Source organism: Cibotium barometz, chromosome 45 (assembly GCF_041138505.1).
Source record: "Cibotium barometz isolate CiBa-2024 chromosome 45, ASM4113850v1, whole genome shotgun sequence".
Lineage (NCBI taxonomy): Eukaryota > Viridiplantae > Streptophyta > Polypodiopsida > Cyatheales > Cibotiaceae > Cibotium > Cibotium barometz.
This window is the reverse complement of record NC_141090.1, coordinates 41,212,506-41,229,835: the sequence shown is the minus strand read 5'-3', so window position 1 is coordinate 41,229,835 and position 17,330 is coordinate 41,212,506. Positions and strand designations below refer to the sequence as shown.

The window sequence follows — 17,330 nt, the reverse complement described above, 5'->3', positions numbered from 1 at the left end:
AGAATCCAGATTCCACAATCAACTAGTGAAACTTCAAACAATACAAAGAGAGGCGCAATGCGCAAGAGCTACAAAGATAGATAAAATGTGCATGAGCAAATCCCAAGTGTCAAATGACAAAAAACTAAAAGATGGAGTACAACATATCAAATGTCAAGATCAGCAACTAAATCATTATCAATTGCTCTAGAAGAGCTCCCAATCTCATTATCATGGTCCATGTCCATCTGCACTGCATCATCACCTGAATCGTGGGCATCAACGAAACTCTCTTTCTCCGAACTGTAGAGCTGACTAAGTAGTCGTAGATTTGCAGAGAAAAATCAAATCACTGATTCTTTGTGTAGCAAGTCGGTTCCGCTTCATTGAGGCAACGTGGCTAAATACACTCCACAATTGCTCAATAGGAGAGAAACTAGCTCCTTGGCTCAAAATACGAATGGCAAGACGCTGAAGCTCAACAGTCCTTGCTTCATAATCCTCCCACCATAAAGCAGCACCCACACTGCATCTGTCTCTCTGCACATTTGCTGAACCAAATCTTCCTTGCTTGCTTCTATAAATTGATAATTGATCTTTGATAGACCTTTGGGAAGGATCTGGCACTAATTTTTTCAGTACTTTCTCCCAACCATCTACGACCTCCTCATCAGTCTCTTGGCCGCACCCGTGGAACTTTGGATCTAGCAATGCAAGGTTGAATGATAGTTATCCCATCGAGTTTGGGAAAGTGCTCTCAACTCCTCATCTTCCCTCATTAGGCTCCACCTCTCTAATGTATCATCTTGTCCATGCCCTCATAAACCATGCCAATGCAAGGTTTCTTGATGGGCTTCACAACAACATTAAGATGGCCCACATCAGCCCAAAATGCATCATGAATCACATTATTGTAGCATGCTCTACTTGTAACTGAACAAGAGGTGGGCCAATTAATCCATTGATCACTCACCACAAGCTGTTTCAAAACATTTTCCACCTTTTGAAGCCTCTCCAACATAATAAAATTGTAGGCAAAGCAGGTTTTAGAGTATTTTAAGATACCCTTTTGGGCAGACCTCTTTTTGAACTCTTAAGAGAATATGGTGGTGACCAGTGATAAAATTGACAATCTCTCTTCTTTTTTCAAGAACAGGTGCCACCCATGGCAAATCCCCAATGTCCTTCAGCAAATTATTCAGCCCATGTGCGATACAAGGAGTGAATGTGATATGGGGATACGGATAGAATGCACAGCGGAAGATGGAAAGTGGAAACACAGGAGAGAGAGAGAGAGTAAGAGAGAGAGAGATGGAGAGGAAACACAGGTATAGATCTGAGGAAAGGACCGGCTATATTTATGGCCATGTAGGGGCAGCCAACCAGCTCACGACTAGGGATAAATGCCCATGACTTCATAAAATGGGAAAATAGGTGGGTAAATGATGTGAGGGGTGACCAGTCCCTCTAGCTAACATGGCCAGCCCTAAAGGCTAAAATAGGACAACCATACAGGAAGCCAGCAACAAGGGGATGATGTCTAACACCCCCTCTTAGCATCGGATGTTGAGTGAACTCCAAGAAGCCAGAGACGCCATCCTCGATCAAAGATGAAAGACTGTAGAAACAGGTACCAAGAAAGCTCCACAAGCAATCTCCTCAGCAACTCAGCTACAAAAGCAACAGAACAAGCTGCTAGGTACACCGCTCCTTTGGAAGAAAACAACCAAGTAGGTTGTGACGTGCTGCTTCAAATAATGGTGCCAAACCCAAGTGTAAGAACACTCCCCGAAGTCGTATGTCGTGTTTCCAACTTGGAGAAGGTATGAAAAAGCTCAAAACCAACCAAGATCAGATCCTGTAGATAATCAATCCTGGGAGAAGCAAGTTGCTCCTCAATGGAACCCTCTGAGTCTATTAACTCAAACTCTATAACAAGAGTTGCCAAATGTTGAAAAGAAGCATCCTCTGGACAGGTCGACATCGCAAGATGTAGAGACTTTGAAGAAAAAATGGGGTCCATCTGCTCAAACTCCGTACCATGAGTTACCCAATACTGAGGTGGGCATCACCAGATGGAGGACTCAACATCCCCCTTTGAAAAATGATGTCGTCGGACTGGTACAGGCCCGACCTGATTCTGATCCAAATCCAAAAAACGCTAGAAGTACCACTGTGCCCTAGGCACGATTAGCAACCACAGATCCAAAGCATCCCATTGGGTCCAAAAGTCCATCCTCCAAAACAACAAACTTGCACACCGCATCAAACTGGCAGGGGGAGGGGCATCCTCAGAAGCATCACAAAGAGAGGCAGAGGTAGACTCCTCACAATGAGGAATATAAACTGCAGTGGTAACAAGGTCCTCAAAAGCATCACTGATAGCAGAAGACTTTTCCATAAGTAGAATTAGATCCCAAGAATTAGCAACAAACAAGTGATCCATGTGAAAGGATCACACCTCACAAGCAAAACAACCTCCTTTCTCCGCAAACACTGCAAAGAACAGAGGCTCGGACAAAATGAACTCTGCTAAGGATCTCTGAAAAGATCACTACTTTGCTCCAAAATCTGTAAACTCCTGTCACAGAAGAAAGTCTCCACATATACAAAATAGCTCCCGAAACTGATCCTCAAATGAAGTAGCTGGAGATGGGTCCCTCGTGTAGAAAACTCCTTTGGGAAGAAAAACGCAGCCAAAACACTGCTGTCCAGCAAAAAAACAGCACTCCACTGCCAACAGAAGGCAAGAAGAAACCGGGTAACTATGTAGGCCAGGAACAAAACGCAGGTAATCAGCAAACGCTGAGTGAAATCAGAAATTCAGTGACCTCAAGTACCAAATTGCCACCAAAGCCACAATCCACACAAAACCCCCTCTGATATGTGTCCACTGGAGAAGAAAACGCAGTCAACCAGAGGGCTGCAAACCTGAAAATTCAGGCCGACCAGCTTCCACACCTCATATGCGGAAAAAACGCTGAAGAGAAGGTACCTTTGGGTCCAACTGAAGAAGCCCAAGTGAAGGTAGAGCTACCAGCAAGATCGGTCCAGAAAACACAGCAAAACAGTGCTGGAAATCTGAAAAAGCAAAGGTAAAAGGGGCAGTAGATAGGGCAGATTCTGGAAACGCAGAAGAGAAAAGGTACCACCAGGCATCAATCGACAAGCCGACTGCTGCAAACCACCTGTAGATGAAGAAACGCAGCACCAACAGTGCTGCTGCCCTGAAACAGAGCAGGATGACAGCTGTACAGGGGGGTCTCAGGGGTCAAAACTGGTGATGGAAGACCACTAGCTGCAATGGAGAAGCGCCTGCAAGAGGCAGGCCGACCAGCAGCAAAAAACGCAGGAGGAAGAGGAGGGAGCATCCAACATTCAAGTCACCGGCGCAGCGCGCTCTGATATCATGATAGAATGCACAGCGGAAGACGGAAAGTGGAAACACATGAGAGAGAGTGACAGAGAGAGATGGAGCGGAAACACGGGTATAGACCTGCTCTCAATATCACCAACCAAGAATACAAGTCCCGAGCAAGAGGGGAGAAGGCCTCGTATGTGAGGGACTGCAGCAAACAATGCTAAGCAATGAAAAAGAGTGAGGGAAGGACCAGCTATATATATGCCCGTGTAGGGGCAGCCGACCAGCTCGCGACTAGGGATAAATGCCCATGACTCCATAAAATGAGGAAATAGGTGAGTAAATGATGTGAGGGGTGACCAGCCCCTCTAGCTAACATGGTCAGCCCTAAAGGCTAAAATAGGACACCACACAGGAAGCCAGAAGCAAGGGGATGATGTCTAACAGATACCTCAACTCTGTTCCTACCTCTCTATTTGATGCTTCTCCATCTCCTATGACTTGAATCACATCTTCTCGACCAATGGTGTCAACAGCATTTGGCCACTCCTGCACAAGCATTTCGGAGCTCTTCCTTGTTTCAGATGCATCATGTGAGGATAAGAAACGCACACCACCTCGTGAACAAGCCACAATACCATGGATGGTGCGAGAGCGAGAGTCACTCCAACCATCAGTGATAAGAAACACCCATTCCTCTTTCATCCAACACGAATATTCTCTGATGCTGCATCAATGGCCTCTTTCTCCTTTTTCAGCAAAGTGGTCCTCAAAGTCTCTGATGATGGAGGAGTATATGTGGGTCCAAATCTAGCAATTGTACCGACCATCTCTTGGAAATATGGTGATCTTGCCACATTGAATGCAATGTGATCGTGAAAGAAAAACCTGGCCATTGTAGCATCCACAGCTTCTCGCTTCCGAGGATCCCATGAACCAGGAATAGTTTTTTAGCCACCTCGTGATGGTGGTGCCGTGGGAACAACAAAAGACCCAACAGGATTACCCGGAGTAGAGCTAGTACTCCTAGCATGTGCTGCATAAGTACCACTAGATGCACTAGAAGCAAAAAAAGAGGGATTTACAACCACAGACCTTGGAGGTGGCACTCGAAAGTTGAAACACCTGTGAATCGAGCCTTTCTTGTAAGTACTTCTCTGTTGGAATCGATTGGCAAAAAGCCACATCATGGCTAGGTTCATGCATCAAATGAGCTCGCACACGATTGGCACCTCATCTTTTCTTGCTTGCAATACTTGCACTTCCATTTCCTAGCACCTCCACTTGCATATGTCTCATCACAGTCCACCTCTTCCCACCATGACCAAGTAGCTTGCTTCTTGGACCGCTTGCTGCCTAAAGCTCTAGGTGCCATTGAATGATTGATGATTGAAGGATAAGAAGATGAAAGAAGGAGCACATTGGTCACTATTGTGTAAAGCTTAGGCCCTATGAACTTTCAAGTTTGAAGGAGGTCGAGTGAACGCTCTGTTCAATCCCAAGGAGGGGCGGCCAGCGGCAAGCTCATACACACGGCAGTCCGTTTTTTTTGTTATCTTGGCGAATTGTCGGGCCTCCTCGTCGCCACGTAAGTGCCCGAGATTAATTGTGACGATGATGGTAATATGTTTTAACTAATTCTTTGAATTAACCAAGAGATAAGTTTCTCTTTGGGCAACCATTCTGATGAACGGTTTGGGGTGATTGGATACTCCCCATCCAAGGTAACCAACTCTTGGAATGAATTTTAATAGAGTTGGGGCAATTGAAACAAATCCAGACCTTTGAGAACAAACCCCGGAACCATGCATAATGAAATCACTAACCAGACAAGGATTTGTCAACATAGAAATCCGTTGTAGAAGGTCGATCACGAACGATCCTCACCTTACCTGGGTTGAACCAGGCCCTCACCTGGTGTTCTGGGACCATGCACATACAGGCTCTCCCATACTTGCACTAGCTCAGCTCATCCACGATGACTGGATTGTTGGTTCTCCCAATCTTTCGTCTCCAAGTCCCATCATCTTGTCCAAATTCCTTACCTTCAAGGGCTTGTTTGTTGTTCCAGAGATTGTATAGATGTTGGTCGGCTTCTTCAAAAGTAGAACAAGGGCTGATCGATTCTCCTGGCTGAGTGTAGGGGAGTGGCCAACTTGCTCCAATCAAATTGTAGGGCTGGTCGACTGGCTCCAATAGATCATATGGCTGTTCCATCTTGTCCAAATCCCTTACCTTCAGATTCTCTACACTACACAAGGGCTGGTTTGTTGTTCCAGAGATTGTACAGATGTTGGTCGGCTTCTTCAAAAGTAGAACAAGGGCTGGTCTATTCTGTTGGCTGAGTGTAGGGGAGTGGCCAACTTGCTCCAATCAAATTGTAGGGCTGGTCAACTGGCTCCAATAGATCATATGGCTGTTTGACTTGTTCCAACCAAGCCCCAAGGTTGGTTAGTTTGCTCCAGCAAAGCCTCAGGGCTGATTGGCTTGGTCCAACAGCACCCCCAAACTAGTTGAAATCTTCTCTTAGCTGTATGGACAGCCACACGGCTGGTCGGCTGTACGCAAGGTCACCAAAGAAAGAGAGAGAGAGCAAGTCGGGTCTAGTTTCAGCACGTCGGCTGCAGATAGAGAGAACGTCGGGTTTTTTTTTTCTTCAGCATGTCTGCCACTGAGAGAGAGTTAGTTGGGCACCTTTTCTTCTCTTCAGTTAGCCGGGAGAGAGAGAGAGAGAGAGAGAGAGAGAGAGAGAGAGAGAGAGAGTTGGGTTAGCGAAGGCTCTTACCACCACGCCATCGCCTACGTCCACCCTTAGTTCGTGTCAAACCTTCATGGCAAGTTTTATTTAAACTAAACTTTCTTCAAATGGATTTTTTGGCGCCCCAATAAGTTGGGTCTTGGGCGCTTTAGAATATTCTCCACCCACTTACTATTATGTGTGAACTTGCAAGCCTTATAATCTCAAAGGTTAGAAAAACTATATTAAAATAAATGAATACACCATACTTACCACTTGTTCACATGCAAGAAAACATGTCATAAAACAGAGCAAGCTTCACGGCTCACTGACAGGCGTCCCCACTCAATAAGTGGCACATCATAGCAGGTAAATACACAAATACAAGTCACGAGAAAACAGTTTCAAACATGCAAAGATGGATGCACATGCACATGTAATGGATGAAATCTCCCTTTCATGAAACTTGGACAAAACATTCTAGTCGGGCACAAATCTAGCGCGACATAATGTGAAAACCTTGGCCTTCCTATGGAGTGACAATTCCATAGGCAAGACGTGGTACAAACACGGGTCCTTCCGTGGAGTGACAGTCCCATGGACAAGATCCCGTCCTGGCCATACACCGGTCGCACGATATAGGCTCCCATCCATATGGCACGATCCTGGTCACACACGGGTGGCACGAAACTGGTTCTTGTCCATGTGACACAAAGTGACTGGCCCTTTCACATGAGACACCGGCCTAGCCTCATGTGAACATGGCACAAATCTGGCCGCTCTATGGAGTGACAGTCCCATAGAAGTGGCACCAGAAATGGAGATGGACCAAATGGAGACACATAAACAATCATCAAAAGAACACAGCACTGGCCCTAGGATCGGGGTCCCGGACATCGGGCTGCAATGCGTCCCATCATGTCAATATATGATATAGCTCGGCTCCATCGGCCGTTGAGCGCGTCATAGCGCGATATATCCTTGTCGGGTCACACCCTTCTCATGTATCCCCGGCCCAGCTCCATGGCCTTATGGTCTCGGGTCATTCCATCCATCTCGAATCCATGATCCAACCAGCCCGGCCTCATCGGCCCGTGGGCTCGGCACGGCTCGCCGTCCCCACGGCTTTGCCGTTTCCACTGTTTTTCCTTCCATCGGTTCCATTTCCGCTTCGGCACGATCGCCGTCAAGGTGGGAAGGGCATCCCCTAGGCACTCGGCACCTAGTAACCCCCACGGTAACCCGGGAGGCCTAATGTGCCCACACGGTGCGTGAGTGCATTCTAATGTGCCTAGATATGGGTCCATGTTTCGCCGCTCCTTACACTTCCTCCCCATATAGATGCATGATCTTCGTCGTGGTCAAGCATACCCCCAAAGCCCCATGGGTCTCTGGTTGGTTTCCTAAGCTCACATACACTCCCCCTTTATGGAATTGATGTCCCCGTTAATTTATTTTCGAACTAGGAGTACTCGCCTTTGTATCATGTTTATTATATTCTCCAACAAGTGCCTACGTGCAACTAAGAAATAAGAAAGCGGGAGGTCTTAACCTTTCTTTATAGCCACGAGCAAAGTCAGTGTCTAACTCATTACAACTATGCATATTTTTGTATTTTTATCTATCTTTTGGCCTGGACTTCAAGCCCCTGCTCGAGAGTCCCCCAAATCCCCAATGTGCGAGGTACCACACTGGTGCGTTGGTCCCTGCTTGACTCCTGTCTTAGTCGAATGTAGATGCTGTCAAGGCAATGCAAAACTCGTCTGTTTCTCCTGAATCAAGTATGTTCTGGCCTTCTTGACCGTCGCTTTATCAAGAGTTCCCAGTGATATTCCCATCTTCAAGGAGGTCGACCCCATCGATCTTCATGAACTTGTTTCCACTTGGCCTTTCATCACACCAATCTAATCATTTGCCATTCCAATCCATGTTGTCGACATTGTTGAGGACAAGGTTTTCCTGGTCAAGCCAACAAGCCCTAGCTATCTTGACACCAAGATAAGCTTTGCATGTTCTTTTTCCATTGATCCCTTGAATCCGTGGGTTGCGTTGAGCCTGAAGCTCGATTATTACCCGTGTGCACTGCGGCTGTGAATCCTTTTGGGGCATGAGTTGCGGAACCTTACTGACACCAGCTCGGCCTGCAATGATTCTTGTCCTGTCTGTCTCCTACAACCATGTTCATGTTCCTTTGACCATTGTGTCATGATTAACCTGTTTACGATTATGGGCATAAGATCCTTGAGCTTGAGCTTGCTCTAGTCTTCATGACACCATGTTGGCCTTTACATAACCTCTCACCTTTGGAAGTTGTACCCTTGTACCTGTGAGCCTTGATGCTCGAATATTTGTTTGCTCATAGCATGAGCCTAGTTGCTCGGATGTTGAAGCTTGAGGACACAAGTAGCTTTGTAGGCTAATCCTAAGTCACTTGTTTGTTTTGTCTTCGAGCCTTTTAGTACCTGTTATGCATCCTGTTTGCCCTTTGAACGGCTAAGTGTAGATGCTTCCACTTCCGAGTAGCTTTCACCACTCCATTTGCAAACTGCCAGCTTTACTTGCCCGACTGCTGACCTCTTGTCGACCCACAATATGATGTAGCAGGAGTTTCAAGTCGCCCTGCTCCGACTCTTCGATCGGGTTCATTCACATTCCCGTTGGATTGCATATTCATATGGATAGGATGTTGCACTCAGCTGATAGGGGGTTCATGATATGGGGGTTCAAGCCCCTTGTATAGATTTTCCACATGATATGGGGGTTCAAGCCCCTTGGATGCTGCCAACAGCTGATAGGGGGTACAAGCCCCTTTATAAATTCTCCACTGGATATGGGGGTTCAAGCCCCTTGGATATGATTGCATCTGAAATGGGGGTTCAAGCCCCTTGCATACGATCTTTGACTGATATGGGGGTTCAAGTCCCTTGCATATGATTTCCATCTGATGTGGGGGTTCAAGCCCCTTTCATATAATCTCAAATGATATGGGGGTTCAAGCCCCTTGCATATAATCTCACATCCTTGTGCGCAGCTTCATCGTCTTTCATATTCAATCTGATACCTTCTGCAAATATATATATGTATGATCTCTGAAAAGAATGTGGTGGCTCCATTGCCACAAGGCTCATCATGGCCTTAGCGGATTCAATCCGGCTTAATATATATATATATGGATGTATATATTCCCAAATGATTCGGCTTAGCGGCTTTGCATTCATTGCTCTGCTATGTTATATGATATATATGAGAGTACCATGTCGGCACAACGGTCCCATACCCGTTGCATCAATCTTCCAAAGATCAGCTTCTAGCCCCATAACCGGTCGCTCAGTGCATACATGGCCCCTTTGCATTGCCTCATTGATATCTATATGCATATGCTTCATGATTCCACCTTTGATCGACCTTGTAGGTTCCATTCACATGCCCTTTCTTCTAGGGGGAGTACCTTCCGCGCCCCTCACGCTACAGTATGCTGGTGTCAATAGTCACATGCAAACTTCATCCATGCGTCTGCACAAGAACAAGCCTTCTCCACCAAGGGTTCTTCGTACTTGCCTCATACTAGTCTCCAGCTTCACAACTACAAGCCTTCTTCTCCAAGGGTACTTTGGTCTTGCATCATGTCACTGTCAACCCAATACATTTGCATCCTTGTAGCTTCACAGCTTTGCATATCGGCCAATGACCTGATTCAAGTTGATTCGGCTTCCCACACCGTTTCTTCTTGGCACCTGTATTGCCGTCTATTCCACATGCTGATTTTGCTCAATTCCCATATGTTCATGCATTCAAAATTCCACATATCCATTTGCTCATATCAATATGTATATTCAGAAGATATGCCTTCCGGATCACCCCGTTCGGCTAATTCCACATGATTGTCTTGATTCCCCTTACAAATGATCTTGATGTGGCGTTTCCAGCCCGCAACCACAAAGTCGGGTGCTGCTGGTCCGAAATGTGCCACTATATCTGGATTGCCTGTCTTTGCTGTTTGCTTCAAAGCTTCACCTTCATTGTGGTTTTCTCATATGAGGTCCCGAGCCCGCTGTTCTTCTGACTCGAAGTGCTGTCAGCCCCACCAAGACCAAGTTTCATGTATGTCTGATTCTCCACATATGAATGATATGGGCCTCTATTAGAAATTGGCCCTTGCCAACAACTCAGTTGGACTTGCACCTTGATACCTTCCCTTGTATCCAAACCAAACATTCCACAAGCCAAATAACTCACTGGTCAACTTTGGATTTTCACAAAACAGACTATATGCAATCTACTCGAAAAACTGATCACTTTTCATACATAACATGTCTTCAAATTCCATCGTTTGGGCCTCCGTTCGGAGCTGCCTTGCTAATCGAGCTTCCGTATCTGCAGCCCGGGTCCTCGGCGGTCCCGACTAAGCATGCCATCCTATACTTTGCGTCCACACGCTCATGATAGGTATATGTAATCATGGGTAAATTCCATCATCTTGATGCTCAAAAATGCGTTTTTCTGTTGTCGGCTACTTTTGTGCCGTCGGCTCTGTGGCTGTCACACAATCTTGCTCAAATTGCCGTTTTTGCCATTTTTATGATTTTGCCGTCCTGGCATCACACGCTCCCATGTGGGCTTCCCAATGATCTCTGCTCTGATACCAAGAGTCACGGGCCCCAGGATCGTGGTCTCGGACATCGGGCCGCAATGCGTCCCATCATGCTAATATATGATATAGCTCGGCTCCATCGGCCGTTGAGCGCGTCATAGCGCGATATATCCTTGTCGGGTCACATCCTTCTCATGTATCCCTGGCCCGGCTCCATGGCCTTATGGTCTCGGGTCATCCCATCCATCTCGAATCCATGATCCAACCGGCCCGGCCTCATCAGCCCGTCGGCTCGGCACAGCTCGCTATCCCGGTGGCTTTGCCGTTTCCACCGTTTTTCCTTCCATCGGTTCCATTCCCGCTTCGGCACGATCGCCATCAAGGTGGGGAGGGCATCCCCCGGGCACTCGGCACCTAGTAACCCCCACGGCAACCCGGGAGGCCTAATGTGCCTACCCGGTGCGTGAGTGCGTTCTAATGTGCCTAGATATGGGTCCATGTTTCGCTGCTCCTTACACTTCCTCCCCATATAGATGCATGATCTTCGGCGCGGTCAAGCATACCCCCAAAGCCCCATGGGTCTTGGGTTGGTTTCCTGACCTCGGCTGGCCCCCCCATAGGAACTTCTTTATTCCAATGAATAAACTGTTACCAACAGACCAAGGTGTGGGTGCAAACCTGCACCGGATTTTCCACAAAGCTCAACAAGCACTTGCTCAAAGATTTGGGTACCAATCAGCACCATGAACCAGTACAAATCAGCCTCGAAACAACAACCCGATACGATGCCAAATACAGCCCCGAACTCCATGCCAAAACAGCCCCCAAAATGGAGCCTCAAATCAGCCCCAGAAGAGCTCTCAAAATTGTCCCAGATTCTTCCAAAACAGCCCCAGAAGAGCTCTCAAAACTGTCCCGGATTCCTCCCAAAAACAGCCCCAGAACAGTGGCCAGAAGGGAGTGATGAAGAGAGAGAAAAGTGCTGTCCTGTTGTACAACCAAAACTATACGGCCAGTAGCTGTACTTGCTGAATGGCCAGATGAGAGAGAAGGACCTACTGCTACTGTACGGTCAGCAAATCAGGAGAGGTGAAGAGGCTGCTGCTCACGTGTACGGCCAGCGAATCAGAGAGAGAAGCAACACTTGAAGATACTGTTGTATGACCAACGCTCAGGGGAATTGAGCATGCTGATGCTGTACGACCAGCACACAAGAGAACACTGCTGCTGTAGAACTCTATGGCTAGCGCATGAGAGTGAGAAGAAAATGCTTGAAGAACCCCTGTTGTATGGCCAACGTTTGAGAGAGAGAGAGAGAGAGAGAGAGAGAGAGAGAGCCACGCTTTTATAGAGTCCACTAGCGCAAAAGTAGATGTGCTTTTTCCCCTTTCTACCAAAAGTGACTACCAGCCCCAAAAATATCAACTTACGTGCTTTTCCTAGGCTTATAGCCCAAGTTTGTTCTAGGCGCCTCCTTTTGTCAACCTGTCCACACCCAAAATAATATTATGTCCGACCTGTCTTTAACGATGTGCGAACACACCAACTTATAAACATTTTAAGTCACCGACAGACAGCACAGTATTGAGACAATCTTTAGGATGCATCGGAAGAACCATAAACAATCACCAAAAGAACAGAACACTAAGCCGGAACGGCAGGCCCCCCCCCCGGGTAGGAACTTCTTTATTCCAATGAATAAACTGTTACAAACAGGCCAAGGTGTGGGTGCAATCCTGTACCGGATTTTTCACAAAGCTTAGCAAGCACTTGCTCAAAGATCTGGGCACCAATCAGCACCATAAACTAGTACAAATCAGCCTCAAAACAAAACCCGATATGGTGCCAAATACAGCCCCGAACTCCATGCCAAAACTATCAAAGTCACGCAGCAGCAGCAGCACGCACACCACCCTAGGGCACTGAGCAACATCGGCGGCTGGGCTCCCATCTCCTAGCCGTTGCCCCCCCCCCCAAAAAAAACCCGGCCAGAGGAGATATCTATGACAAGGTTCCACCACACCCTATATATGGCTCTTCAACTTCCCATGCTCTTGCATATGGGATAATCCACCGCAACTTCTAGTCATGCAATAACCCGAGAGTAGCTACGAGAATTGCCACCTCCAACACCCTCCTTCGATTCGAGCACCTCGATCAAACAAAGGTAGGACCGCCCAGGACCACACAAGACGAGCTCTGATACCATGTCAAAGTCACGTAGCGCAGCACACACACCACCCTCCTAGGGCACTACGCAATGTCGACGGCTAGGCTCCCATCTCCCAAGCATTGCTCCCCCCAAAAACCCGGCGGAGGAGATATCTATGACAAGGTGCCACCACACCCTATATATGGCTCTTCGACTTCCCATGCTCTTGCATATGGGATAATCCACCACAACTTCTAGTCATGCGATAACCCGAGAGTAGCTACGAGAATTGCCACCTCCAACAAAAACAGCCCCCAAAACGGAGCCTCAAATCAGCCCTAGAAGAGCTCTCAAAACTGTCCAAGATTCCTCCAAAACAGCCCCAGAAGAGCTCTCAAATTGTCCCGGATTCCTCCCAAAAACAGCCCTAGAAGAGTGGCAAGAAGGGAGTGATGAAGAGAGAGAGAGGTGTTGTCCTGTTGTACGACTAGAACTGTACAGCTGGTAGCTGTACTTGCTGTACGGCCATATGAGAGAGAAGGACCTGCTGCTGTACGGTCAGCAAATCAGGAGAGGTGAAGAGGCTGCTGCCCACGTGTACGGCCAGCGAAATAGAGAGAGAAGAAGCGCTTGAAGATACCGCTGTACGGCCAGCGCTCAGCGAAATAGAGAGAGAAGACCTGCTTGCTGCTGGACGGCCATCACACGAGAGAAGACTGCTGCTGTAGAACTGCTGAACGGCCCACGTTCAAGGGAGAGAGAACATGTTGCTGCGGTCCAGGAGAGAGAAACTTGCCTCAAGCTCCTCCTCGTTTTTTTATAGAGTCGACTAGCGTAGAAGTAGATGTGCTTTTTCCCCTTCCTGCCAAAAGTGACAACCAATCCCAAAAATATCAACTTATGTGCTTTTTGAGGCTTATAGTCCAAGTTTGCTCTAGGTGCCTCCTTTCGTCCACCTGTCCACGCCCAAAGTAATATTATGTCCAACCTGTCTTTAACGATGTGCGAACACACCTCGTTATAAGTCACTTTATTGATAAAAATCCCATACTGCCCAGTTCTGTAGCCATCTTTCAAGCCAAACTTTGCCAGTGAATGTGGAAAAATCCCCATTCACACCTTGGCTCCAATCAGTGTGTGAAACACTAGTCAAGACTAGTGAAGGATCAAATTGGTGACAACAACTACCTATGTGGATTAACCCACCCCAAGGCAGGGCGAGGGTTCCTTCTAGTAGTTGCAAACCCGAGCTAGAAAGGTCCTTTTATAGTAGAAGGTGAGTGAGGGGACACTCTCCTTTGCTAGGGGAAGTGACCTTTCGCCACGACGGTTGTGACTCTAGATTGTATTGTAACTTGGTGCGCCGAGATATTGATGATGTAATAATCTTGAATGTTTTAATGAGGAATCCTTCTTTATATGTATTTTCATGTCTTGTTGGAAAGAATGTATTCATTAAGGGGTAAAGGAACCTGCAGGTTTCATGAGGAATAATCGATGAACCATGTCATACCTTGCACAAGTGCAAACATTTTTTTTTAAAGGGGAAAAGATCCTTCTATTAGTTACTGAAAAAAACAGCCTCGAAGGGCTAAAATCAGCCACACAAGTGCAAACATTATGGCTTATGTGCTCATTGTTTCATTGATTCACTCCCTCTTGGGTGTGGGCCTAGACGTAGGACTAGATTTAGGGAATTCTACCTTTTCCAGAAGGCAGCCCATGGCTGCAAGGGATTATGTACCTTTTTGTACCATATGATATACTGAATTTCCAGCTCTCTCTCTCTCTCTCTCTCTCTCCCCCTTCTGTTTGCGTTTTTGCATCAGCATGTTCTAGATGCTGTTTAGGACTGAAAGAAGCATCTCAGAGCTTCCGCATGTAACATTGGTATCAGAGCATCAGGCTCAGCAAGGCTAAACATTGCTTCAGTCCCATATGAAGGTGTATAGGTCCAAGGTACAGGAAAGTGCACAGGTACGAGGCCCAAGGCAGGGAACACAAGACCGGGAAGAGCTCCCAGGAGGTTGGTTGGTAGTGTTCCACAAAGCCCAAAGGGAAAACAGCCCTAGAAGAGCTCTCAAACTGTCCCGGATTCCTCCCAAAAACAGCCCTAGAAGAGTGGCAAGAAGGGAGTGATGAAGAGAGAGAGAAGTGTTGTCCTGTTGTACGACTAGAACTGTACAGCTGGTAGCTGTACTTGCTGTACGGCCATATGAGAGAGGAGGACCTGCTGCTGTACGGTCAGCAAATCAGGAGAGGTGAAGAGGCTGCTGCCCACGTGTACGGCCAGCGAAATAGAGAGAGAAGAAGTGCTTGAAGATACCGCTGTACGGCCAGCGCTCAGCGAAATAGAGAGAGAAGACCTGCTTGCTGCTGGACGGCCATCACACGAGAGAAGACTGCTGCTGTAGAACTGCTGAACGGCCCACGTTCAAGAGAGAGAGAACATGTTGCTGCGGTCCAGGAGAGAGAAACTTGCCTCAAGCTCCTCCTCGTTTTTTTATAGAGTCGACTAGCGTAGAAGTAGATGTGCTTTTTCCCCTTTCTGCCAAAAGTGACAACCAATCCCAAAAATATCAACTTACGTGCTTTTTGAGGCTTATAGTCCAAGTTTGCTCTAGGTGCCTCCTTTCGTCCACCTGTCCACGCCCGAAGTAATATTATGTCCAACCTGTATTTAACGATGTGCAAACACACCTCATTATAAGTCACTTTATTGATAAAAATCCCATACTGCACAGTTCTGTAGCCATCTTTCAGGCCAAACTTTGCCAGTGAATGTGGAAAAATCCCCATTCACACCTTGGCTCCAATCAGTGTGTGAAACACTAGTCAAGACTAGTGAAGGACCAAATTGGTGACAACAACTACCTATGTGGGTTAACCCACCGCAAGGCAGGGCGAGGGTTCCTTCTAGTAGTTGCAAACCCGAGCTAGAAAGGTCCTTTTATAGTGGAAGGTGAGTGAGGGGACACTCTCCTTGCTAGGGGAAGTGACCTTTCGCTACGACGGTTGTGACTCTAGATTGTATTGTAACTTGGTGCGCCGAGATATTGATGATGTAATATTCTTGAATGTTTTAATGAGGAATTATGTCTTTTCATGATTCATTAAGGGGTAAAGGAACCTACAGGTTTCATGAGGAATAATCGATGAACCATGTCATACCTTGCACAAGTGCAAACATTTTTTTTTTCAGGGGAAAAGATCCTTCTATTAGTTACTGAAAAAAACAGTCTCGAAGGGCTAAAATCAGCCACACAAGTGCAAACATTGTGGTTAGTAACTTAGGATAAACCTCATAGGTTATTGGTTTGTGTTGTTAGGAAGCGGGTGGTCAGTTGGACATGATTAGTCGGGTGTTTCCTTACAAAAGACACAAAATTGAAAGTTAACCCCTAGACATTTAAGTTAGTTATTTAGGAAGGACTCCCAATCTTGCGAGACCGCTTGTAAATTGAGACGTCTAGGAGTGGCACCGATAGACAGCCCTGGCAAAAGATTGGGATAGACCTTACCAAGTGGTCCTCTATCTATGGATGATAGGTAGGTGAGTTATCTTACATTTATCTTAAAAGAGAGAGAGAGAGAGAGAGAGAGAGAGAGAGAGAGAGAGAGAGCTTGTGTAACTTGGCTAAGGCTACTAGGCATATATGTTTTTGTAGCTAGTTCTGTTTGTAAATTTTGGGTTCAAAATGATTGTGTCTTCATGTATGTTTAAAAGACAAGTTTTAAAATAAAAAAAAGTTTTTTTTTGGGGTTTTTTTTGGGTTTTTTTTTTTTTTGAAGTGCGATTCCTACTGTTTCAGGAAAGCAACAGTAGGAGGCCGAAGAATTCTGGCACGCAGGTTTGCCAAGGGCCGTAGAAGACTTTCAGCTTAGGTAAACTGACGAAAATAGAGTTTTTTTGTTTGGATTGTGCATGTAAGAAGTTGGTTGTATGCTTTTGTATGAACAATTGACAACTGAATTATGCTTCCCTACCTTTTGTTGCGGACTTGGTCTTCATCAAGAACAAGATGATTAGGAAATTGTATTACGTTGGTACTATTATGCACGGTTCTGCAGGTATTGAGGCAGGTCAAATGTCCTACCTTACATGTCGAGACTGTTCTGGACATAAAGTAGCTCAACATAGTAGCATGGGTATGCAAGTCTAGGTTCAGGAGGTGCTGAAGTCATGAAGGACAAATATATGTGATACCAAACCTTGGCCTGTAAATGTGACAAGTCACACTACTTAGCACGCACACACATGCACAGAGAGAGAGAGAGAGAGTATGCAGTGAAGCTTATGCATGAGGTTGGTCAAGTGAGTTCTGTCCATGTAAACTTGGTTTAGATGAGACTTTTTGTATTTCAAGAATTAAATGCTTGAAGGGCTAATCTTGAATAATTATACACAAGAGTCACCATATTTACCTTGGAATCCTGAATGTATATATGCCTCTAGAGGTACAGGAATGCCTATTGCAAAAGTAGCTTGAGCCACCCCACAGTAAAATAA

At 46.4% G+C, this 17,330-nt stretch overlaps 1 protein-coding gene across 1 annotated transcript in view; it reads left to right on the top strand.

Annotated features, from left to right (window-relative positions):
- Positions 1 to 16,930, top strand: part of LOC147612766 (uncharacterized) — a 31,856-nt gene extending 14,926 nt beyond the window's left edge. Inside the window, exon 4 of the mRNA XM_086783335.1 lies at positions 16,633 to 16,930. Within this exon, the coding sequence (XP_086639461.1) occupies positions 16,633 to 16,705 (73 nt within the window). The 3' untranslated portion in view covers positions 16,706 to 16,930. The remainder of the gene's footprint in view (positions 1 to 16,632) is intronic.
- Positions 16,931 to 17,330: the final 400 nt, after the last annotated feature.